Source organism: Thamnophis sirtalis, unplaced genomic scaffold, assembly GCF_051295495.1.
Source record: "Thamnophis sirtalis isolate CommonGarterSnake01/CBP01778 unplaced genomic scaffold, rThaSir2_p1.2 scaffold_12, whole genome shotgun sequence".
NCBI classification, from domain to species: domain Eukaryota; kingdom Metazoa; phylum Chordata; class Lepidosauria; order Squamata; family Natricidae; genus Thamnophis; species Thamnophis sirtalis.
In genome coordinates, this window is record NW_028261392.1 from 12,968,857 (window position 1) to 12,994,011 (window position 25,155).

At 44.9% G+C, this 25,155-nt stretch overlaps 1 protein-coding gene across 2 annotated transcripts in view; it reads right to left on the bottom strand.

The window, feature by feature from the left end:
* The window catches only part of TBC1D4 (TBC1 domain family member 4), a 109,786-nt gene that overhangs the window by 20,476 nt on the left and 64,155 nt on the right, over positions 1-25,155 (bottom strand). Inside the window, exons 5-11 of one of the 2 annotated variants that reach the window (XM_087726323.1) lie at positions 24,970-25,102; positions 19,050-19,141; positions 18,740-18,850; positions 15,820-15,939; positions 13,009-13,083; positions 10,601-10,827; positions 4,248-4,397 (exon numbers count right to left, since the gene is read on the bottom strand). In XM_087726323.1, the coding sequence (XP_087582449.1) occupies positions 4,248-4,397; positions 10,601-10,827; positions 13,009-13,083; positions 15,820-15,939; positions 18,740-18,850; positions 19,050-19,141; positions 24,970-25,102 (908 nt within the window). The remainder of the gene's footprint in view (positions 1-4,247; positions 4,398-10,600; positions 10,828-13,008; positions 13,084-15,819; positions 15,940-18,739; positions 18,851-19,049; positions 19,142-24,969; positions 25,103-25,155) is intronic. The other variant, XM_087726321.1, reaches the window with a different exon arrangement.

The following is a 25,155-nucleotide window of genomic DNA, read 5'->3' on the forward strand; positions in this document are numbered from 1 at the left end:
TGGAGACCCTTGCCTTACCTTGTTTTAAGCTGTGGTACAACCCCATGGGTACATTCTGGGATGGCCCTAAAATTAAGCAGAATGCATGAACCTTCAGTTCAAAACCTAGGTATGTCTCAAGCGTTAGCGAATCTATCTCCTCAAGGCGCTTGCGTGGAAGCGCAGAACTCGTCAAAACTGGGTAAGGACCGCGGGCGGGCGGGTGCACCCTTCGCCGTTCCCGGAAGTTACTTACTTCTGGGTTCAGCGACCAACCGGTTCGCAGGGACCGCCACGAACCGGTTGAAACCCACCCCTGCTGTGTTTCCAGGCAGGATGGATCAGAAGGTTGGGGGCAAGGTTTTGCCTTGGATTTGAGAAAGCTTCAGAAACCACAATTTCCTTGTGTTACTAACTTAGCCACCACAGTGATTCACTTAACAACTCTGACAGGAAAGGTGGGGAAATGGGGCGAAACTCACTTAACAACTGTCTTGCTTAGCAACGGACATTTTGGCTCAATTGTGGTTGTGCTACCTGTATTCCAAATGACCTGGAAGAGAAAGAAGAATTTTCCAGTGGTTTTGATTAAATGATCTCCCCAGTAACTCGTTGACAAACGAAGAGCCAATTGAGAACTTTACAAAGGGCAGCCAATCCACAATATGTTCTGACTTCTTCTCCCTGAAATCTGCAGGAACCTTTTTAACGTTCTAGATCAGCGGTCACCAACTGGTGGTCCGTGAGAAAATTTTGGTGGTCCGCAGAAAAATTCCTTGCATTTTTTTATATTGCACTAAATCGGGGGTCCTCAAACTACAGCTCCTAGGCCGGATATGTGCAATGAATGCTTGTGTTTCTGCAGAGAGTCTCCCCTTTGGGGTCTTCTTGTGTGGGTCAGAGGGGGGAAGAAATCCTGACTTGGGGTCTGCTTCAGCCTCCTGGTGCGGGGTTTTGGGTGAAGGCTGGAGGGAAGTGCTGGTGGTGGTGAAGAGATGGAGGGCCTTGTTCTAGTGTGACTGCATCATGGCCTGGAACTGGCTGACCATCTTAGTCTGCTGAGCCTCCAGGAGCCGGTACCTGGCCTTGTACTCCCGCAGGTCTTCCCTCTGCTTGGAAAGCCTATGCTCGTAGTCCTCAGTGAGGTGCTTCTGCTGAGCCTCCTTCTTGGTCAGAGCCAATTTGAACTGAGCCAGCTGTTTTGCCAACTCTTTCCCATGGTGGCTGCTTAGCTCCACCAACTGCTTCCTGTTGGGACTCTAAAAAGCCCTGGTGGGCAGGCAAGGAGTGGCTGAGAGGGGAGGGGCAACTAGAGGCTGGAGAGGTGCCCCTCGACGTGAGTGACACCGAGTTGGCCAGGCCCACCCAGTCACATGACCACCTAGTCACACCCACCCAGCTGGCCATGAGACAGATTATATTAGTGGTCCACGGGGTTTAAAATTATGAATTTAATGGTCCCTCAGGTCCAAAAGGGTTGGTGACCCTTGGTCTAAACCATCACAAGGAAGAAAAAAGCAGGTTTGAATGACTGCCTGTGGCTCTCATCTCGATTAAATGAATAAAGTTCTTAAGTTTTCACTTAGACCTCACGAGGTAAGGCCCAGGTCAGGGAGAAGGCACAATAGATCCAGATACATTAAAACTTCAATTGTATGATAGCCTATGCTTAAGATCAGGAATGGTTTAAATTGTTCAAAGTTAGCTTAGCAAGAAGAAGCTAAGATCAATGTAGAGATGTTATTAACTTTTTTTAATTTCTTTTTTCTCAACATATTTTAGACTGTGTTTGTTAAAAATCTATACCGTGTACGGGCTCTGGGAAGTCGGGGGGGGGGAAGGAGGTGGGGGGTTGGGGGAGAGGGTGGGGGAGGGAGGGATATATACTAGGTTAGATACGAGGTGTTAGATTTCAATGTGACTTCACATGTATACTGTTTTTCTTTAATTTCTCTGTAAAAATAGGATAAGTTAAGTACATTGACATATAGTGGAAATACACCAAGGGGAGGAGGAGTGGGATAGAAGAAAGATGGGTAGAGAGGGATGGGAGAGAGGGTGGGAGGGAAGGTGAGAAGGAAGGGAGGGAGTGGATCGGGAGAGAGGAGTGATAGAGTGGGAGGGGAAGTAGGCTAGAGGGGATGATGGAGGGAAGATAGAAAGTTGGAGGGGGTGGAAGAAAGAGGTGTATGGAGAGTGGAAGAGGTATATTGGGTTTCTATTTTTGGGGGGTATTGTTGACAAGAGGAATTGCTGTGATTATTGTTTCATGTTGTATGGCGTTGGCTATGCACAGTATATATGTGAGTATATGAAAATGAAAAAATGGAAAATAAAAAACATTATCTAGGAAAAAAAACCTTCAATTGTATGGCATTTTTATGGAGTCAAAAAATGTATAGTGCAAAGGTGAAGAGATCGCCTTACATCTAAACTCATAAAGCAATGTCTGTATCTTTCATTCTTGTTCCGTGAACTTTAATGTTGATACCATAAAGGTCATTCCACACCCCAGGAATAACATCAAAACCAGAAAGTTGGACTCTGCAAATAGCTCACCTTGAACCACAGGATGGGCAGAGAATAAATTTAATTCAATCAACTTTACGCAATAGCTGGGTTCATAAGCAAGACAGTCAAGCCACACTTTTTTAAAAAAAAAAATGGAAGCATCCATCACTACTCCCCAATCAAAACATGCCTGAAATGTCCCACTGTGTCCTGCATGAGGCTAAAGCTGGCTGATTCAAAAGTGCACTGTGAAAATGAGATACTCGGACCAGGCGGCTGCAGATGGCTGAAATTGTGCTATTTTGCAGTGCTAAAAAAAAAAACATGCCAAGATTCATCACACTTTGCCACACAGCAAAAATACCAAAATGCTCGTTAGTACAGTGACCGCTAAAATGATCAACATTGCCAGCGCTTTCCGTACCTCAAGAAAACCCTGAACAGTTTTTTTTTTTTAAAAAAAGAACTTTTACATTAACTAGCAATAATGTAAACTGAAATTATTTGAGTTGGTTTTTTTTTTTTAAATCAAATCGCTTTATTCAAGGTCAGGTAATTTTACCAATTCTGCAAAGGTTAAGGTAAAGGTTTCTCTCGCACATGTATGCTAGTCGTTCCTGACTCTAGGGGGCGGTGCTCATCTCCGTTTCAAAGCCAAAGGAGCCAGCGCTGTCTGAAGACGTCTCCGTGGTCATGTGGACGGCATGACTAAACGCCAAAGGCGCACGGAACGCTGCTCCCTTCCCACCAAAGGTGGCTCCTATTTTTTTCTACTTGCATTTTTACGTGCTTTCGAACTGCTAGGTTGGCAGAAGCTGGGAGAAGTAACGGGAGCTCACTCCGTTATGCGGCGCTAGGGATTCGAACCGCCAAACTGCCGCTCTTTCTGATCGACAAGCTCAGCGTCTTAGCCACTGAGCCACCTTTTCTGGAAAGTGTGCCTTCTCTATTAAGATTGACTCAGCTTTCTATCCTTTCCGAGGTGGGTAAAATGAGGACCCAGATTGTTGGGGGCAATATTCTGACTCTGTAAACAGCTTAGAGAGGGCTGTAAAAGCATTGTGAAGCGGTATATAAGTCCAAGTGCTATTGCTATGAAGCAACATGTGCTTAAATTAGTTGTAGGAGGACTATTAGGAACCCTGCCAAATTGTTTGTGCTGACCTTCGACCCCCAAAGCATTGAAAAATCCCCTCACACTCATCCAGGACAAGTGAGCAGACAAAGGAAGACCTGTGAGAAAGCCACAAAGCCTTACAGGGTGACTTTGAAGAGCCAAGGTGGCGCAGTGGTTAAATGCACCACTGCAGGCTACTGCTAGATCAGCAGGTCAGCGGTTCAAATCTCACCGGCTCAGGGTTGACTCAGCCTTCCATCCTTCCGAGGTGGGTAAAATGAGGACCCAGATTGTTGGGGGCAATATGCTGACTCTCTGTAAACCGCTTAGAGAGGCCTGAAAGGCCTATGAAGCGGTATATAAGTCTACTGCTATTGCTATTGCTATTGAAAGCTGGGTAACCATGAACACTAGGAGGGACCCCCGATGTCTCACCCCGTGGTCGGCAATGTTGATGTGTACCAAAGTGACGTCAGCGTTGATGAGTGGGGCCACGTTAAGCCGAACCTCTGCCTGCAGCTCCGAAGAAGCGCATCAGGCAGGGGTGCTCATGAGATGCGCCCTAAGCAGCCAGTGAGGCTCTGGCAAGCCAGGCAGGTGGAAATGCGGCCGGGCAGGCGGGCAGGAACAGCGCTCTCACCTCCTGGGGGGATCACCTTCAGGTGGAGAAGCCGGCTTCCCAGAGCTCTGGTACAAGCTTTTCAAGAAAGAAGGGGCAGAGAAAGAAGAAGGGAGACTGGGCAGCACCGAAGATTCACTCTCACTGCGGGTACGTCGGGCAAATGCCAGCCTGGCAGCAGGCAATAAGAAAAAGGAGAACAGTAAGTTCTAATCCTGGGGTCGGCAACCTTAAACAATCAAAGAGCCATTTGGACCCGTTTCCCACCCCAAAAAACCCACTGGGAGCCACAAAATCCTTCCCATGCCTGACTATTTCCTGAGCGGCCACAGAACTAGCATATGTAGTTGAACTAAATGTTCTGTTTTCTTCTGAAACTTTTCCTTTTTTGGATTTATCCATGGTTGGCCTTCTGGGGTCAAAGAGCTCAATAAATCGCATGCTGGCAAGTATCGCGCATTGGCTGTTGTGACGCACATTTTGAGTCACAGGGAGCCGCAGCAGAGGGACAAAAGAGCCACATGCGGCTCCAGAGCCATGGGTTGCTGACCCTTGTTCCAGCCCAACTTTTAAGAGAGGCTGAACCTCTCGTCTACGTCCACTGCACAAAAGGTTGGCCTTGACTCAAGTTGCAACTGCGTGTTGTCATCAAAACAGTATGGAATGGGGTCTAGGACAACTGTCCACAGCCAACTCACTGTGGCCAACACACCGTGGCCCACTTGCCATGAGCCAACTCTTCACAGGTCAACTTGCTGTGGGACAATTCAACGCTGTATTGTTTCTTTCAGTTATTTTTATAATTGGTGACCAAGCTAGTCTTGTTGAGAGAGAACACACACCATTCAGTCACCTGCTGCAGGATGACAAGGTCATTTAATTCTAGGCATATTTACACAATTCCACAGAATAAATATTTCGCCTCTGATTTAAATTCCCCTCCCCCCCCAGGGGTGGGTTCCTGCCAGTTGTAACCTCTTCTATAGAAGAGGTTCCACAAATCTACCCTGCCCTTTAGAACCGGTTCCAGCTCCCTCTCCCCCGCCCGTCCGCACATCATCAAGATAAAGAGCCAGAGGAGGAATTCTGGGAGTTGAAGTCCACAAGTCTTAAAGCTGTCAAGTTTGAACACCCCTGGTTTTTTTTTCTAAAGGGCTAGGGGTGCAAGGATCTTGTAACTTGACAGCTTTAAGACTTGCACACTTCAATGCCAGATTTCCTGAGCCAACATGACTGGAGGAGGAATTCTGGGAGTTGAAGTCCACAAGCCTTAAAGCTGTCAAATTTGAACACCCATGGGGGTTTTTTTCTAAAGGATTAGGGGTGCAAGGGCCTTGTAATTTGACAACTATAAGACTTGAGTGCTTCAAATGCCAGAGTTTCTGAGCCAACATTTTGGTTGCTAAGCAAGAGCGTTGTTAAGTGAGTTTCACCACATTTTACAAGTTGGCCATTCTCACCCAGTCACATGACTGCCAAGCGACTCCCACCCAGTCACATGACCGGCAAGCCACTCCCACAAAGCAGGCCACACCTACAGAAGAGGTTCTACAAAATTTTGAAACCCATCACTGCCTCCCCCATACAAAATACATTGATCAGACTTTTTCTGGGAGTGGGACAATAAGATGTATTTCCCCTTTTAATATGGAGAATAAGGTTGTGGTGGCGGGGAGCATTTTCTTAGCCCCGCTGTCTGCTAAGCGATTCTTGAAAGAAACTCTTTCCCATGCCAGAAAAACAGCACGTGGAAAAGCAACATCTGGCACGGGAATGGCTGCTCTAATTGGGAAACTGGCTGAGCAAGCAAGAGCCCAGCTTTGCCGTGACAAAGACAAAGGATAGAAAGGCTCGGCTGTTGGGCGAACCCCTATTCTTGCTCAGGTTTCCTGTTGTGCTGCAAGGCTGCAGCCTGAGCTTGAGAAGATGTAAACAAAGCAGAGAGGCAGGATGCTGAGAAAGTGATCCCATTTCAAATAAACCGATTTCTCAACGGTAAACAGTGTTCCGAAGAAGTGAAATTTGCAGTTCGCCTCCTATTCCCTAACGAGGAGATGTAATGACCTGTTGGAAGTTACTGCGCTTCCCTGAAAATAAGACAGGGTCTTATTTTCTTTTGACCCCCTGAAATAAACACTTGGTCTTATTTTTGGGGAGGTATTATTATTATTATCATCACAACAGAATTGCATCACAGCGGCCAGTTGTTTCGCTGGATTTGGCATTGGTTACTAGTCGGGCCCCACCCAGGGGTCTAGGACGTCGTAACGTATTTTCGTAATATGCATGCAGATCCAAGCAGTGCGGCTTTTTGCATTTGACTGATGGTGATTTTGCCAATTTTTAACTGTTTTAAATGTAATTCCAGTGCTTTTGGAATAGCACCCAGTGTGCCAATTACCACTGGAATTACCACTGCTGGTTTGTGCCATAGTCGTTGAATTTCGATTTTTAAGTCCTGGTATTTTGCTATTTTTTCATGTTCCTTCTCGGCGACCCTGCTATCACCTAGTATTGCGATGTCTATGATTGTGATCTTATTTTTCTCAACCAGTGTGATGTCTGGTGTATTATGAGCCAGTATTTTGTCCGTTTGTATACGTAAATCCCACAAGATCTTGACAATCTGATTTTCGGTGACTTTTTCAGGCTGATGTTCCCACCAGTTTGTTGCTGTTTTAATATTATAATTTTTGCACAAATTCCAATGGATCATTTGTGCTACTGAATTGGGCCGCAATTTATAATCAGTCTGCGTGATTTTTTTTACAGCAGCTGAGTATGTGATCAACAGTTTCATCAGCTTCTTTGCAAAGTCTGCATTTGGCATCATCAGAGGATTTTTCGATTTTGGCCTTAATGGCATTTGTGCGGATAGCTTGTTGTTGTTGTTGTTGTTGTTGTTATTAAATATATTTTTATTCTTTTTAAACAAAACAACACATACAAAAACAAAGCAAGAGAAGAAAAAAGAACAACTTTCCTCCATTTCATCAAGCATGTCGTTTGGTTTCAAGTTTTTGTACATCAATTCTTCAGTTTAGGATTAACATCACTGGTTTACATTAAACATAACTGGATATTTCGCTGTCATTGAGCATTATGTGTTCAAATTACCATTAATATTCTTTCATTTGTAACAATCCTTATTTCCTTGAATTCATAATTATGTATCAAATAACAATGAGTCTTTAAAGTATTATAGTGTCACCTATCTCTAAGGAGGAAAAGCGGAGATTAGAACAAAGAATTTCCATTAATTTATAATATACATTCATATTTTCAATTGACCATAATGTCACCAATCATCCAGAGTTCCAAGATTATTTTTGAAGCGAAGAAGGCGGTGAGCATAGTTGCAATATTTTTGGGGAGGGCTTATTTTCAGGGGAGGGCTTATTTGAGTGCATGCGCTCAAAAGCCCGATTGGGCTTATTATCCGGGGAGGTCTTATTTTTTAGGAAAACAGGGTAAAGCCCACCTCTCTGCTAGAAAAATGAAATATTTTAGGATATACTAAAAAGGCAGAATATTTCCCCTAAAAGAGAAGTAGAAACTCAGAGGAGCAGAAAATCAGTCCCCCACCTTTGTCAATGGGCCATTAATGGTCTGGGCCAACCTATTCTACATAACAAAGATCTACCCCATATCGTTGTACCACCCACCAAGTTTCAACCAAACCTAGCACACAACCTACAAAGCTAGCAACCAATCAGGATACTCTTCCTGTGGCCCAAGAAGTTCAAAGCCCAGAAGAGGGCATAAATCCAGGGACTTTCAGCCTCTTTGCCCTTTTTTGCTCAGGAGTTCAAGCTGTGTGATCCTGTCCACCATTAAACCATCTTTCCAAACAGCCTCCATGTTTCCAGTATATTTTTCCCCACTTGAAACTGAACCCAGATGGACATCACAGCCCTATTCCATTTCAGACAAATGGTTTTCCAATCTCTTCTTTAAAACTTCCAGTGTTGGGGCATTCACAACTTCTGGAGGCAAGTTGTTCTACTGATTAATTGTTCTCACTGTCAGGAAATTTCTCCTTAGTTCTGAGTTGCTTCTCTCCTTCATTAGTTTCCATCCGTTACTTCTTGGCCTTCCCTTTGGTGCTTTGGAGAATAGCTTGACTCCCTCTTCTTTGTGGCAGCCCCTGAGATATTGGAACAATGCTATCATGTCTCCCCTAGTCCTTCTTTTCTTTAGACTAGACATAACCACCCGAACCGGCTGAATACCACCTGTTTATGAAGTTGCATTCAACTAAGACAGGGATCAGCAACCTGTGGCTCTGGAGCTGCATGTGGCTCTTTCATACCTCTGTTGTGGCTCCCTGTTGTTCAAAATATGCATCTCAACCACCAATTTGAGACATAATTTATTGAGCATTTCGACCCCCCGGTAGGCCCACCATGGATAAATCCAAGAAAAGAAAAGTTTCAGAAGAAAACAGAAAGTTTAATTCAACCACGTATGCTAGTTTTGTGGCCACTCAGGAAATAGTCAGGAACGGGAAGAGTTTTGTGGCTCCCGGTGTTTTCTTTTCTGTGGGAAACGGGTCCAAATGGCTCTTTGATTGTTTAAGGTTGCCAACCCCTGGTCTAAATATCCAGAATGTGTCCGTTTTCAGCTGACAAAGCCTTGAAGGATCCCATTGAAATGAGTCCCATTGAAATCAACGGAGATTCCCAGAGGAGATCACAAGAATCTTTGCATACAATCAACAGTCAACCCAACTCTGGGTCTTGTGAAAGCCAGAAGGTGTGTCAACAAGGCAGGGATTAAACTCCCGCCATATTTCCTCATACAGAGCAGTGTTTGAAGGTGTTCAAAAGTGGCCTCTGCATTCTGACAAAAGGCCCTCTTTTCCCCAAAGAAATGATTCCGCCCTCGCTGGCTTCCTATTCATTGCACAGACCAGTCTTAAATCCTGGGAATAATGTTTCAATCCCTGCCATTTGAGACTGATTAGTGGGAGGACAATTGGGCTTTAATGAACTCCTCTTTTTTCCAAAGACAAATTCCTTGTGTGTCCAATCACATTTGGCCAATAAAGAATTCCATTCTGTTCTGTTCTGTTCTGTTCTGTTCTGTTCTATTCTATTCTATTCTACTCTACTCTACTCTACTCTACTCTATTCTACTCCTCCTATTTCTTTTCTTCTGACTGTTGGCCTGCTAAACATGTGGATCATAATTATCAACCACAGGACTGATCCAGTTTTGGCTCCAAATTTTCTTTTACTTAGGATGGATTTGTGGCTTCAAATTGTTTTTCTTAAAATAGCACCAGGAAATCGTAGACCCTTCTTCCCCCTTTTAACGCCGAAGCAGCTTTGAAGGAATCAGGAAAAAACAAAACACCTTGCACCATAAATAAATCTAATTCAAGTTTGGATGAAGCTATAAAATTTCAAGTTTAAAAAAAAAAAAAGCAAAATGTTCTCTTTTGTCTTCTCTAAAGTTTTTCATGGCTGAGATTTAAATATATAGGATTTCGGAAATGACACTTTCCCTTCATTTTAAACTAGTCATCCCTGCCTCAGTGCATAGAGTCAATGACCAATTCTGAACCTAGAAGATTAATTTTGACCGATTTTGGACTAGAAGACCTCCAAGGTCCCTGAGAGTTAAATACATAGAATTTTGGAAATGACCTCTTTTCCTTCATTTTAAACTAGTCACACCTGTCTCAGTGCACAGGATCAATGACCGATTCTGCACCTAGAAGACTAATTTTGACCGATTTTGCACTAGAAGACCTCCACAGTCCTTTTCAACTCTGTTATTCTGCTCTTATTCTATACCTTCAAGTATCATTTTTATAAGCAGATTAATATTTATCCCTCTCAAGAGACTTGCTGGAAGTTGGTCAACAGATATTATTAATTATTTCTTTTATACATTAAACATGAAACTCAGTCAACTGAACATTTAAAGATGTGTCACAAATACCACTGACTGGTGCTAACGGTTGATACGGGTTGCTGCCAGCGTCCTAGGTATTAACCAAATATCTTCTTAAAATATATGATGTTAGTAGTAGCACAGTTGTTTGCAGTTCCGCTAGTGTTATTGCAGGAAGCTGCAATTTCTTTATGTGTTTTATAAAATTCTTGGACATGGTAGGTACCAAGTGCTCCGATGACAATGGGTATCACTGTTATTAATGATTATCATTGTTGTTGTTATCATCATTGTCATCGTACACCTGGCTACTTAAAATACGTTGCAACCATCCCATCCCAACTTCAGGACATTTACCTGTCTGAAGACAGCCCTGACTTTCCTGAACTAAGGAGCTCAGGAGGCCTCCCAAGCACGCATCCAATCCGCATCTCCTCTAAAGATAGTCCGTTGGCTCTCCCAGCCCAACTCACCTGCTCTGTTCGGCTGAGTTTTGCCTCATGAGGGGCGACCGGACACTTTGAGACCTTCCATTCTGGAAAGTGATCCTCTTCTTGGAGGCGGAGGGCGGGTGGCTGAAAGTATGCGCCCGTCTCCTAAACTGAGGAGAATCGGAGTCCTCTTCGGGAAACGGGTGCCCGGCCAAGGCAACGGGAGACGCCGGAGGTGTGGAGGGTGGGGAGTCCCCAGAGGAGCAGTCCTAGAAGCCACAGACAAGAATGAGGGACTTTCCTGGCGGCCCACACCTTCTACCCACCTTTCCTGGCGACCGACGTCTTCTATGCGCCTTTCCTGCCGACCCACACCTTCTACGGGGTGGCTCTCTCCACACAAAGTCAGGCGTTTCTTGAAGCTTATAAAGAAAACACGCAAACCACTTTGCTCTCCGAAGGGAGAAGGCTGTCCGCGTTTGACATAGCCCAGGGTGTCCAAATGTTAACAGAGGACCATCTAGGGAGGGAGGAAGAAGAGGAGGAAGCGAGCCAGAAGCCCACCCTCCTCACCAAAGCTGGCCCCTTGGCCCGGTTCCTGGATCTGGAGCCGACAGGATTTCCCTGCCTTGTTCAAGCTGCATCTGGTGGGAGCTCCACTTCGGATAAGCCGGCAGGATAATTGAAAACCTGCACACAAACAACCCTGAATTTATATCCTGGGGAAGGGGGTGGGAAATCCCTATTGTAGGAGTAACGGAGAAAGCATTTCAACAGGAAGTAAGCAGAAAGGGTACCTTTCCCAGCCTGCTTAGCACAAGAAGCTCATCCTCTCCGAATGCTCCCCATGCTGGTGCTGATGGGTGAAATTTTTTTCTGCTTCTCCAGAGAAAGCCCAGAGTTTTTATGACTTACTTTCCTCCCACTTATTCTCTTCAATGTTAAAAAAAAACGCCACAGGTAGTCCTTGACGTACAACCACAAGTGACCCCAAAATTTCTGTTGCTAATTGATTCATTAACGAAGCATTTACTGGTTAAGTTGCAAAGAAGCAGAAGGGGTCAAACTCTTTCCAGTTTCAATCAGAGCATTAAATCTGTGTTCTTGTTCAAACAACTCAAGGTTGTTTTGCAAGATCCTGAGAATCTAATTTTTGGGAAATGGTTACCATCTCCTCTAGGTCACCTGGCATATTTGCTTGTCTTCCTGATAAACCACTTTTCAAACCAGTCGGTAAGCCCCATCAAATCAATTGAGAGTTACGTAAAACTTTAAAAGCGTAATAGCAATTTAAACGCACGGGCAATCAACTTGGGATCAACTCATGATGATTGTGCATCCAATCGCTTGCTGTCCAAAACTGACTTTAATCATGTAAATTATACTCTACCAGAATTGACAGAAAGTCACTTGAAAAGATTAGAAGTGCTTGAAATGTGGATTTACAGGCGGAAGTTACATATCAGCTGGGTTGACAAATTCTAAAATGAGGAGGTGATAAGCTACATGGGAAAGCCAAGGGAAATCAGCAAAAAGCAAAAGGTAGAATATTTTGGACATGTGATTCAACACCTGGAAAAATACAGCATCCTTCACTTAATCCTCCAAGGAAAGATTGAAGGCAAATGAGGTCCAGGCAGAAGAAGAACATCATGGCTTCAAAATCTATGGGACCGGTTTGGACAAAACTCAGCAGTACTTCTTCATGTCGCTGTTGACAAAAATAGGATTGCCAACGTGATCACCAATTTCAGAGGATGGATGTGGCACAAGAAGAAATCCACTCCCAATTATTGCCCACATAACACCAAATATAGTTTTGGTCCAGTGAGTGAAGCATATTCGTATCAGCATATTTGGTTCCAGTCCTATACAGTTAGTCCTCGGTTTATAACAACTGAACTCAAAATTTCTCTTGCTCAGCAAGAGGGTCATTTTTTCAACCCAGCTGATATGTAACTTCCACCTGTAAATCCACATTTCAAATGCTTCTAATCTTTTCAAGTGACGTTCTGTCAATTCTGGTAGGGTATAATTTACATGATTAAAGTCAGTTTTGGACAGCAAGCAAAATGGGCCATTGTTTGCCCCATTTCCTGCTACAGTTGTTAAGTGAATCGCTGCCGTGGTTAGTAACGAGGTTGCGAAGTGAACCTGGCTTCCCCATTGACTTTGCTGATCAGGTCACAAAAGGGGACCCCATCTGCTCCCAGGACACTGCCACCATCATAAGCCTCCCGATTTTGATCCCGTGAACATGGGGAGGGCTACGACGGTCATAACTGTGAAGAATGATCGTAAGACACTTTTTTTCGCTGTAATGTCAAAAGGCCACTAAGGGAGCAGGTGTAAGTTGAGGACTACCTGTGATTAAAAGCAAGGTAAACCAATGCCATTGCTTCTTCTGCAACGGGTTCTACCCCGGGTGCTTCCATCCATTCGGTACTTACTTTGTCGAAAGTCAAGTGGTTGCACCTTTCAAAGCTCTCCGTGCTCCCCAGACGACCACGCATGCGGCTGGCTCCCTGCAAGACACAAGAGGCCAATTCAGTGGAACCCATTTCCTGCCTCTGCGGTTCCTGTGTTGGCGGGAAGACCCTCAGGAACCAGTTTGGTCCACTGGTTAAGGCACCCAGCTTGGAAGTTGGAGACTGCCGTGACCCGACAAATGCGCGCACGACAAAAGCACGCCAACAAAACCGCGGTGAGAAAACCACGATGTCATAAAAGAGCCCACAACAATGCGCCCACAAAAGCTGAAAAGAGATTTCAGTTAAGGTAAGGGTTAGGTTCAGGGTTAGGTTTAGGGTTAGGTTCAGGGTTAAGTTTAGGGTTAGGTTCAGGGTTAGGTTTAGGGTTAGTTTCAGGGTTAGGTTTAGGGTTAGGTTCAGGGTTAGGTTTAGGGTTAAGTTCAGGGTTAAGTTTAGGGTTAGGTTCAGGGTTAGGTTTAGGGTTAGTTTCAGGGTTAGGTTTAGGGTTAGGTTCAGGGTTAGGTTTAGGGTTAGGTTTAGGGTTAGGGTTAGGGTTAGGTTTAGGGTTAGGATTAGGGTTAGGTTCAGGGTTAGGTTTAGGGTTAGGTTTAGGGTTAGGTTTAGGGTTAGGTTCAGGGTTAAGTTTAGGGTTAGGTTCAGGGTTAGGGTTAGGGTTAGGTTCAGGGTTAGGTTCAGGGTTAGGTTTAGGGTTAGGTTCAGGGTTAGGTTTAGGGTTAGTTTCAGGGTTAGGTTTAGGGTTAGTTTCAGGGTTAGGTTCAGGGTTAAGTTTAGGGTTAGGTTCAGGGTTAGGTTCAGGGTTAGGTTTAGGTTTAGGTTCAGGGTTAAGTTTAGGGTTAGGTTCAGGGTTAGGTTCAGGGTTAGGTTCAGGGTTAGGTTTAGGGTTAGTTTCAGGGTTAAGTTTAGGGTTAGGTTCAGGGTTAAGTTTAGGGTTAGGTTCAGGGTTAAGTTTAGGGTTAGGTTCAGGGTTAGGTTTAGGGTTAGGGTTAGGATTAGGGTTATTAGGTTGTTATTACTTGTTTGTTGAAGGCATGCTTTTGTCGGCGCACTGTTGTCGGCGCGCTTCTGCACTCATTCGTCGGCATGATTTAGAACTCACGGTTTTCTCGCCGTGGTTTCATCGGCGCGCTTTTGTCGAGCACGCATTTGTTGGGGAACTGGAGACTGCTGGTTCTATTCTCATCTTACCATGAAGGCCAGCTATTGTGATCTTGGGCTTGTCACTTCGTTTTAGCTCAGGGGTCGACAACCTTAAACACTCAAAGAGTCATTTGGACCCATTTCCCATGGGGAAAAAAACATTGGGAGTCACGAAACCTTTCCCGTGCCTGACTATTTCCTGAGCAGCCACAAAACTAGCATATGTGATTGAATTAAATATTCAGGGGGCCTCCCTGAAGCCTCCAAGGACCAAAAACGGGGCATGGGTGGAGCGCCCCCCCACTCCTCCTGCCCCCCCCATACGCATGCACATCTCCTGCATCTGCCTTGCCCCCCCCATGCATGCGCAGCAGAGACCCGAAAATTAGCTGGCTGGCCAGAGGTGTATGCGCATTCACAGTGGAGCTCAGCTGTGGCGACAGCTCACATGCCCGCAGAGAGAGCTCCAGGTGCTAACTGTGGAGGTTCGCCATCACGGCTCTGTACCACTTCAGACAAATGATTGTCCCATCTCTTAAAAACTTCCAGTATTGGAGCATTCACAACTTCTAGAGTTCCCACTGATTAATTTTTCTAGTTGTCAAGAAATTTCTGCCATTCAATGGAATAGGCAAGCTGTGCCACTGGTTAATTGTTCCCGCTGTTAGGAAGTTTCTCCTTAGTTCTAGGTTGCTTCTCTCCTTGATTAGTTTCCATCCATTACTTCTTGTCCTGTCCTCAGGTCCTCCGGAGAATAGCTTGTTTTATATGGGCACCTCTCACTCGCACCCTCCAACTATGAGCTGAATTGCTGGGTTATTTCCAAGTGCTTTATTGCTGATGCGTTTTGAATGACAATCCTTGCAAAGCCACTCTTTAAAGCTTTGCTCAGGGTGACTTGAATACAATAAGGCTACTCTGCTCATCATTTTTGCTTCTCTCCTTGATTAGTTTCCACCCATTGCTTCTTGTCCTACCCTACAGGTGCTTTGGAGAATAGCTTGACCCCCCCCCCCTCTTCTTTATGGCAACTCCTGAGCTGTTGGAACACTGCTATCATGTCACCCCCTACGCCTTCTTTTTCACTAGGCTAGCCACCCCCAATTCCCGCAACCCTTCTTTAAAGCTAAATTCTGAATTAACTGAAGTAGTGCTAAATTCTGAATTGCAGGCTACTTCAGCTGACTGCAGTTCAGCAGTTCGGCTGTTCAAATCTCACCGGCTCAAGGTTGACTCAGCCTTCCATCCTTCCGAGGTGGGTAAAATGAGGACCCGGATTGTTGTTGGGGGCAATATGCTGACTCTGTAAACCGCTTAGAGCCCTATGAAGCGGTATATAAGTCTAACTGCTATTGCTATTGCTAATTAACTGAAGTAGAGCTAAATTCTGAAGTAGTGATTTCAAAGAGAAACTGGGCGGTTTGAAAACAGCAGTTTCAAAGGGACAACAGAGCAATTCACAATTTCTAGGGTGCCGTGAGAACTTTAACTTTGGAAGAAAGGTACGGTGAAGCATTTTATACAGGGTTGTCTGCTTCCTCTCCACCCACAGGGAAACTAATTTGACAAGAGAAAACGGTTCCAAAAATGACTTTATCCGCCTTTTTACTCCCTCGGAGCGGTTTATCTCACCCTGGAGAAGATGTTTTCGAGTGAGCTGGTTAAGGATTTCTTGGCTTTGTTCTTCAGGATATCCAGGGTGAATCTTCCACTACTGGTGGTGTTTTCGGGGATTGTGTTATTAGACACGTTCTGTATGGTGGAGATAAACCATCGTATCAATACCGGCAAACGAGGGAGGCGATCCAAAACATGCAACTGCCAAACTGATTCCAAATAGAAAAATAATAAAATGCAGGACGTTGTCAGGGTTGGGTTTAGAGAAAGAGATAAAAAGGCGTTTTATCTCTTTCAGCCATTTTTCTCCTCCCCTCCATTTTAAATGAAAGATTTTTGTTTTTTTTGCTGAGTCACCTGCTTAGATGCAAGATCAGGCTGGCAAAAGGCGGAACTGGCTTTTATTTATTTATTTATTAAGAGCCGAGGTGGCGCAGTGGGTAGAGTGCAGTACTGCAGGCTACTTCAGCTGACTGTTATCTGCAGTTCGGCGGTTCAAATCTCACCAGACTCAAGGTTGACTCAGCCTTCCATCCTTCCGAGGTGGGTAAAATGAGCACCCAGACTGTTGGGGGCGATATGCTGACTCTGTAAACCGCTTAGAGAGGGCTGAAAGCCCTATGAAGCGGTATATAAGTCTAACTGCTATTGCTATTGCTATTTAGTTATCGACTTAAGACCAACATTTGAACTGGAATTTTCATCGTTAAGTCCTTGCTGTCAAATCAGCCCCTAAAGAGCCGAGGTGGCGCAGTGGTTAGGGTGCAGTACTGCAGGCCACTTCAGCTGACTGTTATCTGCAGTTCAGCGGTTCTAATCTCACCGGCTCAAGGTTGACTCAGCCTTCCATCCTTCCGAGGTGGGTGAAATGAGGACCCAGACTGTGGGGGCGATATGCTGACTCTGTAAACCGCTTAGAGAGGGCTGAAAGCCCTATGAAGCGGTATATAAGTCTAACTGCTATTGCTATTGCTAATACATGACTATTTCTTTTACAACAGTCGCTAAGTGTGAACCGTTTCTTCCAAATGGGTGGGGGGGGGTTGCCCGAAACTGGCGAAAGAAATCACAGAGGGATATCATGGGTCTGCACAATTGGTCATAATTACGAGTTGGTTGCCAAGTGCCTGAATTGTGGTTGTGTGGTTATGAATTGTGGTCCCTATGGGGTAGTAGTATTTATTTATTTATTATTAATTAGACTTACATACCGCTTCATAGGGCTTTCAGCCCTCTCTAAGCGGTTTACAGAGTCAGCATATCACCCCCACAGTCTGGGTCCTCATTTCACCCACCTCAGAAGGATGGAAGGTTGAGTCAACCTTGAGCCGGTGAGATTAGAACCGCTGAACTGCAGGTAACAGTCAGCTGAAGGGGCCCACAGTACTGCACCCTAACCACTGCGCCACCTCGGCTCCTCAATATAAGTATAAGTGCAAGGACCTGATGACCTTACAGGTAATCCTCAACTTATGCCCACAATTGAGCGCAGCATTTCTGTTGCTGAGTGAGACCGTTGTGAAGTGAGTTTGGGTCCTTTCTTGCTGTGGTCGTTAAGTGAACCACCGTGGTTGTTAAATTAGTAATGCAGTTGTCAAGGGGAATCTGGGCTCCCAGTTAACATTACCTGACAGAGGTTTGCAAAAGAGAGTCACGTGACCCCGGGGACACTGCAACGGTCATAAATATGAGTCAGTTGCCAAGCGTCCAAATTTGGATCAGGTGACCCCGAGGATGCTGCAATGTAAGTGTGGGGAAAAAAGAACCAGTCATAAGTCACTTTTTCCAGTGGGGTTGTAACTTTGGGCGGTCGCTAAACAAACTTGTTGCAAGTCGAGAACTATCTGTGTTCCGCACCAGTATAACTATGGTTGCTAAGCTAAATGTTCATAAATGGAGAACTTCGTGTACTTGATTTAAATCAAATTTGGCTGGGACAGAGGGATGATCTCTAGGCTCGAGGAAATCTAGTCCTCCTCCCTTCCTTATGGTTCCCAGCAGCAAAACTTAACCCAGAAGGATAATGCTAGTCTTTCCTCACTGGAATGTGCCATGGTGGCGCAGTGGTTAGAGTGCAATACTGCAGGCTACTTCTGCTGACTGCCGGCTGCCTGCAATTCGGCAGTTCAAATCTCACCAGGCTCAAGGTTGACTCAGCCTTCCATCCTTCCGAGGTGGGTAAAATGAGGAGCCAGATTGTTGGGGGCAATAAGCTGACTCTGTAAACCACTTAGAGAGAGCTGCAAAGTACTGTAAAGCAGTATATAAGTCTAAGTCAGAGGTGGGTTCCTATTGGTTTGGACCAGTTCGGCCGAGTAGGTAATAACTTAGCCTGCCACGCCCCCAAACTGGTTCTCTCGGCAGCGGCGTAGGCGCCATCTTGTTTTTTGCTTCTGCGTATGCACGGAAGCATCTTTTAAAGTATTGTGCATACACACATAGCGAGCGCATGGTGCGTCCCTGAGCAGAAGCAGAAGCCGGAACCCACCCGTGGTCTAAGTGCTATTCCATCAGGATTCCTTCATCCATCATCTGTTTCCAGATGAATCTCCCCAAAAGCATGAAGGGATTTGGATTTGGATTTTATTGGTTTTGTATGCCACCCTATTCCCGAGAGACTCAGGGCGGCTCACAATAACAAAAAGAAGAAGGGATACAAAAAATAAAATAAAACAACAATTTAAAATTCTACAACAGCCGTAACCTCGAATGGGGCTGGATGGTTCAACAGCCCCAGGCCTGCCGCAACAGCCAGGTCTTAACTGCTTTGCGGAAGGCCAGGAGGGTAGTAAGGGTCCGGATCTCCACGGGGAGATCATTCCAGAGGGCCGGAGCAGCCACAGAGAGGGAATTGTGAGGAGAATGGAATCGCTGAAGGAGTTCCCGGGCCTCTTTTGGAACTCCCGAGAAGATAAGAGAAGACGGAGAAGCTCACCATGGGGGTCTCATCAATGTGTATGTGGGTCTTTTGCTTCGCCTCGCACAACTGCCGCAGGTGGAAAATCAGCAGCTCGTTTTCTTCCTGGTCACTAACCGGCTTCATTTTCTGCCATAAGAGGAAAGAAGCAAATGTTTGTGATAACCGGCTCTGCTCCGATTGGCAGCCAAATTACCTCAGGGTTTCGGAAAAGAATTTGCTAACTCCTGAAGTGCATTTCTGGTTCTCAAAAGTTTTGGAGCCCACCGAGAGGCAGAGATCATCCCCAGTGCTGTATCTGAGGGAGTTGGGGGGGGGGGATTATTACCTGAACACGCTCAAAGATGTCCGCCTGCTCGTTGTCACTGAGAGAGGACAGGTGCCTCTGAATTACAAGCTTGGCTCTTGGCGGATAAAGTCCTTCAGAGGGAAAGAAGAGAGGTCGTTGGGCATCAGAGAGATTTTACCCATTGTAAAGCCCTCACACGCTTTTCTCTGCAGTCAGAAAGACAAGATTCCGCTGAAGTGTGACTGTTGAAATCCACACCACCTCTACCAAAACTCCAATGCCTTGCCCTGCCCACCAATGCCCTTGCCCCCCAGATGCCCACCATCCCTTTGAGCCAGGAGACCTTCATCTCCCTAGTTGGCTATTTGTTCTGACCCAGCTCCCAAACACGACAATCCCTTTACAGTTAAACAAATGTTCCCTTTATTAGGAGTGCCAGCAGCCCTGGGAAAAAATCTCTCTCACACACACACACAGCAGGCTAACAAGTCGATCCGGCAGGGAGATGACCGCACCGATTCATCTCCGCCCCCTGCCTTTTATCCCCAGAGCTAGGGTGGGGCTTCGCTAGCAGCGGTGGCTCTTCCATCCCAAGGACCAGCCCATAGATTTCCACTGCTCTCCTCTCCTCTGTCTTCTGCACATCTACGGATCAGGCACTGGACCCAGCTGTTCCTCCTCTTCCTCATCAGCCACCTCCAGACTTGGAAGCTGTTGACTCTCCATCTAAGGGCTGATGGACAGTCCAGGCTCTGTCTCTGTCTCTCTTTCTGCCAATTCCATTCCCTCTTCCCCCTCGGAGCTCCCAGGTAGCTTTGCTGCTGACCCTTATTCCCACACCTCCTCCACCTCTGATTTGGCTGCTGGAGGGGCCAGCTACTGACAGGTCACAACACAATTCAAGGTCTCTGGCCAGAGCTTTGCTTCCTCCTTCCTTGGTGGCTTGGTGGAACCTCAACCCAACCCTTTCCCCTTCCTCGCTAGGTTGATTTGGCTACCAACAAAAGCAATTTGCCAAGGCAGTTTGGTGTGGGTCTGAGAACCTCAGAGATGGTGGACATTGCCCTAAGCAGCATGGCGCCTTCACTCCTGAAGAAGGGATTGGGGAGAAGGTTGGTTGGAACAACATGCAGAGATATCTCCGCTGTGTTGACCATCAACTCTGGAAGTCAAGGGCCTCTGCTGGCAGAAAACCATTCAGATGAGCCTGATGCACTGATCAGGTTCTGGAACAGGTTTTAAGAAGGCCTCCCACCCCACATACATTCCTTGTTTTATCTTTAAAGTCATCATTTTTATAAGTCCAATCAGACAAGAGAGGAGAAAAGAATAGGGTTTTTTAAGCTATTTCCATCTAAGAATATAACTGGACCCCCAAAGAAGCAGAAGCCACAAGCTAAACTTGCTTGTTTTATAGTCTTCATCTTGGCCAAGGTACAATCTGAGTTTGCCTTCTACAGAAATGTCTCAATTATTTGGGGCGTACTTCAAAAGTCTGGGACAGAAGACCTGGGGTTCTTCAGAGTATTGATATGCTCAGAGCCTCACCCAGAAGCAGATATTCTCATTCCAGTCCTTGGTTGAGAATAGAATTTTCTTTGCAATCTTTACATAAAGGTGAACACACCTGTTGATGCTGTCACTCTTTGACAGGGTAGCCTTTGTCCAAGTAGATCTTTATGTGAAATGACACTGTACTTTAAAATATCATTTAGTTTTTTTTGGCGTCAGATAATGACACGGTTGGAAGAGATGTTAGATCAAAAGACAGATTTAAAACCAGAGCTATTCCTATTAGGAATGATAAAAGAAAAATATGGTAAAGGAGTGACATATTTAATGCTGCATGTGATAATCTCAGCAAGACTGGTACATGTGCAAAATTGGAAAAACAAGAGATGTCCCAACCGAGGTAGTAAAGAAAATTTTGATCTGTGCAGAAATGGACAGATCGACTCTAGAAATCAAAAATGGAGATGAGACAGAACATTGTGAAATTTGGAACAAAATGTATCAATGGTTGGAAATGAGGAAAAGGAGTCGGAACAGAATAATTTGAGGATTGTAAAATTGGAACCAGATAATACATAGATAAATATATAAAGGAGGATAAGGGATATGTTAATAAGACGAATGTAGCTATGTAGCTACGATAAGTAGAAACTGTATTTCTTGTTATGTAAAAATTTGTATGGAAGTGACAAAGCCAGAAAGGTTACTCTATGTCCAATTTTTTTAATTGTTTATTCACTAAAAATAAATTTTAAATAAAAAATAAAATAAAATATTATGTAGTGCCAGCAACAAAAATAAGTTTTCAGAAGCATGTGAAAACTTTCTCAGATATTTTTGCATTCTCTTGGCTCAGAGGCTGCAAATTTAGCTTTTTTTTAAAAAAAAATGAAGCCCTAGTCCCAAGGGTGATTTTTAGGAGGCAACTGGATTTTCTTCTTGTTGTTTTTTTTTTTCCCGTTTGAAGACGTTTCGCTTCTCATCCGAGAAGCTTCTTCATCTCTGACGGGATAGTGGGGAATGGAAGGATTTATATTCCTTGTAGACAGCTGGTTATTTTCATCCTTTTAGAGCAGGACTCTCCAAACTTGGCAACTTTAAGACTTGGGGACTTCAGTTCCCAGAATTCCTCAGCTAGCACAAGACTTAAAATTGGCAAGTTTGGAGACCCCTGTTTTAGAGGGACGTTGAAGCAGTTGGAGATTTATCTGTGTCCTCGGGGTCACCTGAGTGATGTTCCAGGTTCCTGTAGTCTGAATTTTTTTTTCCTCTGGAAATCCATTCCTACTCCCACACCATTCAAAAGGTCCATCCCAAATTCTACTGCTAAAAGTCTGTATTCTCAGTCATCCAGGTCAAGGTTTGTCCCAAAGGTGTTTTTTTTCAAGAGGCAACTGGACTGTCTTGTTTTTTTTAAAAAAAATCCTTCCATTCATTCCCCACTGTTGTGGCCCAGCAGGAGCTGTTGGAGCTGCCACCAGACTCCGACAGCCAGGGGCCCTATGAGTCGGCTCTGGAGGATGTGGAGGACCCTGGACAGGGTTCCGACTCCGAGCAGGGCGCAGAGAGGCTGGTTGGCCACCAGGAGGCACCTGAGCCTTGGACGAGTGGGGAGGAGACAAGGGAGAGTGAGCCGGACGCCAGTAGTGAGTTGTTCCTGGATGCACGGCACCGAAGAGCTAATAGGCTAAGGAACATTTGCAGAGTTACAGGAGGTAATTGCACTCAGCTGGCGGTCATTAGGCTCCTCTCCAGACTATAAAAAGACTACTTGTACACACGCCCCTCTTTGCAGAAGTCAATGCAGGAACGAATGTCGGAGAACATTGTTATGAGCTTGGCAGGCTGGATTGCTGCCAAGCCTTATCTGTGTTTATTGCTGCCCAAGCTTCTCTGTGCCGGTTTGCTGCCAAGGACCTGTCTGTCTGTTAATTAAATGCCGTAACTTATCTTTGGCTCGGAGTGTGCTTTGGTGTGGAATGAGGGGGGTCAGAATACCCTACTATCCTGGCAGAGCTGAGAAGCTTCTTGGATGAGAAGCAAAACATCTTCAAAAGAAGAAGAAAAGAAAAAATGGGGGGGGGGGACCCTAGAGAAAATATCTTCAGATCTATCGGTTTTTTTGTTGGAAGTGTGACAAACTGCATCCTGTAAACTTCCAAAGTTTGTGCTAATCTTGTTCAAGGCTTAGCGAGACGAGACTAGAAGCCTGATGAAGCCTGGTTAGGGTGCAGTACTGCAGGCCACTTCAGCTGACTGTTATCTGCAGTTCAGCGGTTCTAATCTCACCGGCTCAAGGTTGACTCAGCCTTCCATCCTTCCGAGGTGGGTGAAATGAGGACCCAGACTGTGGGGGCGATATGCTGACTCTGTAAACCGCTTAGAGAGGGCTGAAAGCCCTATGAAGCGGTATATAAGACTAACTGCTAACTGATGACATCACGTTCAAAGAAAGCCCACAAGGCCTGTGGAGAAACGGAAGCCATTTGCTTCTCTCCAATGGAACTTGTTAATCAGGTTTCGAGACCTCTTCCCAATTCCCAAACGTTCTCATCAAGCATCAATGACAGGTGTCAATCCATCAGATCCGCAGAACAACCTGTTGGGGCTGGTTTATCTGAGACACTGCCTCTTTCAGTTACATCCACTGGACTCAATAGAGCAGGGAGGCAAGGAATGTTCCGAGCCTCCTCTCCTCTCCATTCCCCACTATCCTGTCAGAACTGAAGAAGCTTCTTGGATGAGAAGTGAAACGTCTTCAAAAGAAAAAAAACAAGAAAGTCCAGTTGCCTCCTGAAAAAGCATCTTTGGGACATCCATGGATGACTGAGACTCTCTACAAACTAATCAAGGCCTAGCTTCACATCTTTTCAGATCTGAGAAATCCCGGTTTTTCTTTTTTGGAAACTGAGAGCTTGCAACTAGTCTGTCCCTTCTGCAAACGTGGTTTATTAAAGAACAAAATATAATCCGTTTTGGTCTCTGACTCAATACACCAAGAACTAGAAGCGTGGGAAGCTTTTTCAATGTTGGACTTTAACACAACCTCAGTGGCTTTACGGTTTTGCCCACCAGAGGGAGCTGATCACCAAATATGTGCTTTCCGAAATAAACATTGATAAAGGAAGTAAACAGAAATAGGTAAACATTTCTATTTCATCGGCAAAAGATCTTACACATTGTTTTATCACTGATAACTGCTACCCATCCAGGGGACATACAGGTAATTCTCAACTTACAAGCACAATTGAGCCCCAAATGTTGCTAAGTGAGAAATTTGTTAAGTTAATTTTGTCCCATTTTATGACTTTTTGTCTCCACAGCTGTTAAGTAAATCGCTGCAGTTCTTAAATTAGCAACACCGTTGTTAAGTGAATCGGGGTTTCCCAGGTGGCAGGGTTTCGGGAGGCCAAAAATGCTGTATTCAGTGTATAAGACGCACCCAGATTTTCACCTTCTTTTGGGGAGGGAGAAAAGGTGCGTCTTATACTCCGAAAAATACGGTAAGTGTGAAAAATGGTTGTAAGTCACTTTTTTCAGTGCTGATGCAATTTCAGAAGGACACGAAATTCCTTTTTCTCGCCATGTACTTTACATGCATACATCCGAAGTAAGACGTGTTGTTCCTCTTTGTCATCTAATATAGGTATGGTATATGCAAAATTTAGTATATTTATTTATTTATGTCTTGTTTATGTAGCATATATTGGAGGTGGTGATCCTTGGAGATGAATTTTTTTGGATTATACTTTTTTCTTCTTCTGTCTTATGGAACAAATTCCCATGTTCATCCTGTAATTGCTCCATCAGCTTTTTGATTTTTTTTCTTTCTTCTATTTGTGGGCTAGCCATCTACCTGGTTTATTTGCTGTTTCGAAATAGTTTTGTTTCACCGTTTTTATATTACGCATCATTCCTTCTTGAAGTATTAGATTGATTTTGTGTTTCACCAAATCTCTCTCTCTTCTTTGATTTTAATATTTTGTGGTTCTTTCTGCAACACGGCCTCCAACTCTTTAAGCTTCTCCTCCTCCTCCTGGTGTTTGCTGTTTCCTTTTTTCCTTATTTCTCCTTGCCGTATATGCTATTGTTATACCCCGCACATAGGCTTTTGTGGCATCCCATAGGTTTTGGCGTGTTGTTTGATCTTTCTTGTTTTCATTAAAGAAAATATCCAATTCCTCATCCATCGTTTGTTATATGACTTCATTTCAACGCATGCCGATTAGTGTGCATTCGAAGCGACAATAAAGCCATTCCGAGCCTAATTCTATGGTACCCACACAAAGGCATTTTGTGCTCTCCTCACATAAATGAGCAGCAACGCATGGAGAGGAGGGGCTGGGGGGGCCAGCGTGCCAGACAGGCCTTGCGAAACCTCCTAGTCCCCCTCCCTCCCCCCCCCCGTGTCTCTTTCAGACCACGCAAGATTGAAAACCGTGGCTACCTTCGATCCTTTCGCACAGCTTGTGGAGGGAGTGCATCGGGCAAGCCTCGCACAGTTTGATCTGAGTCTTGGCATTCTGCAGGGCAGCTGCTGTGCTAAAGGCTTGCTTCAGAGTCAGCATGATCTCATCCACCTAAGAAAGGGAATTTTAAAGGTTAGATTTTAAATTCTGGGTCTTTCCTTAAG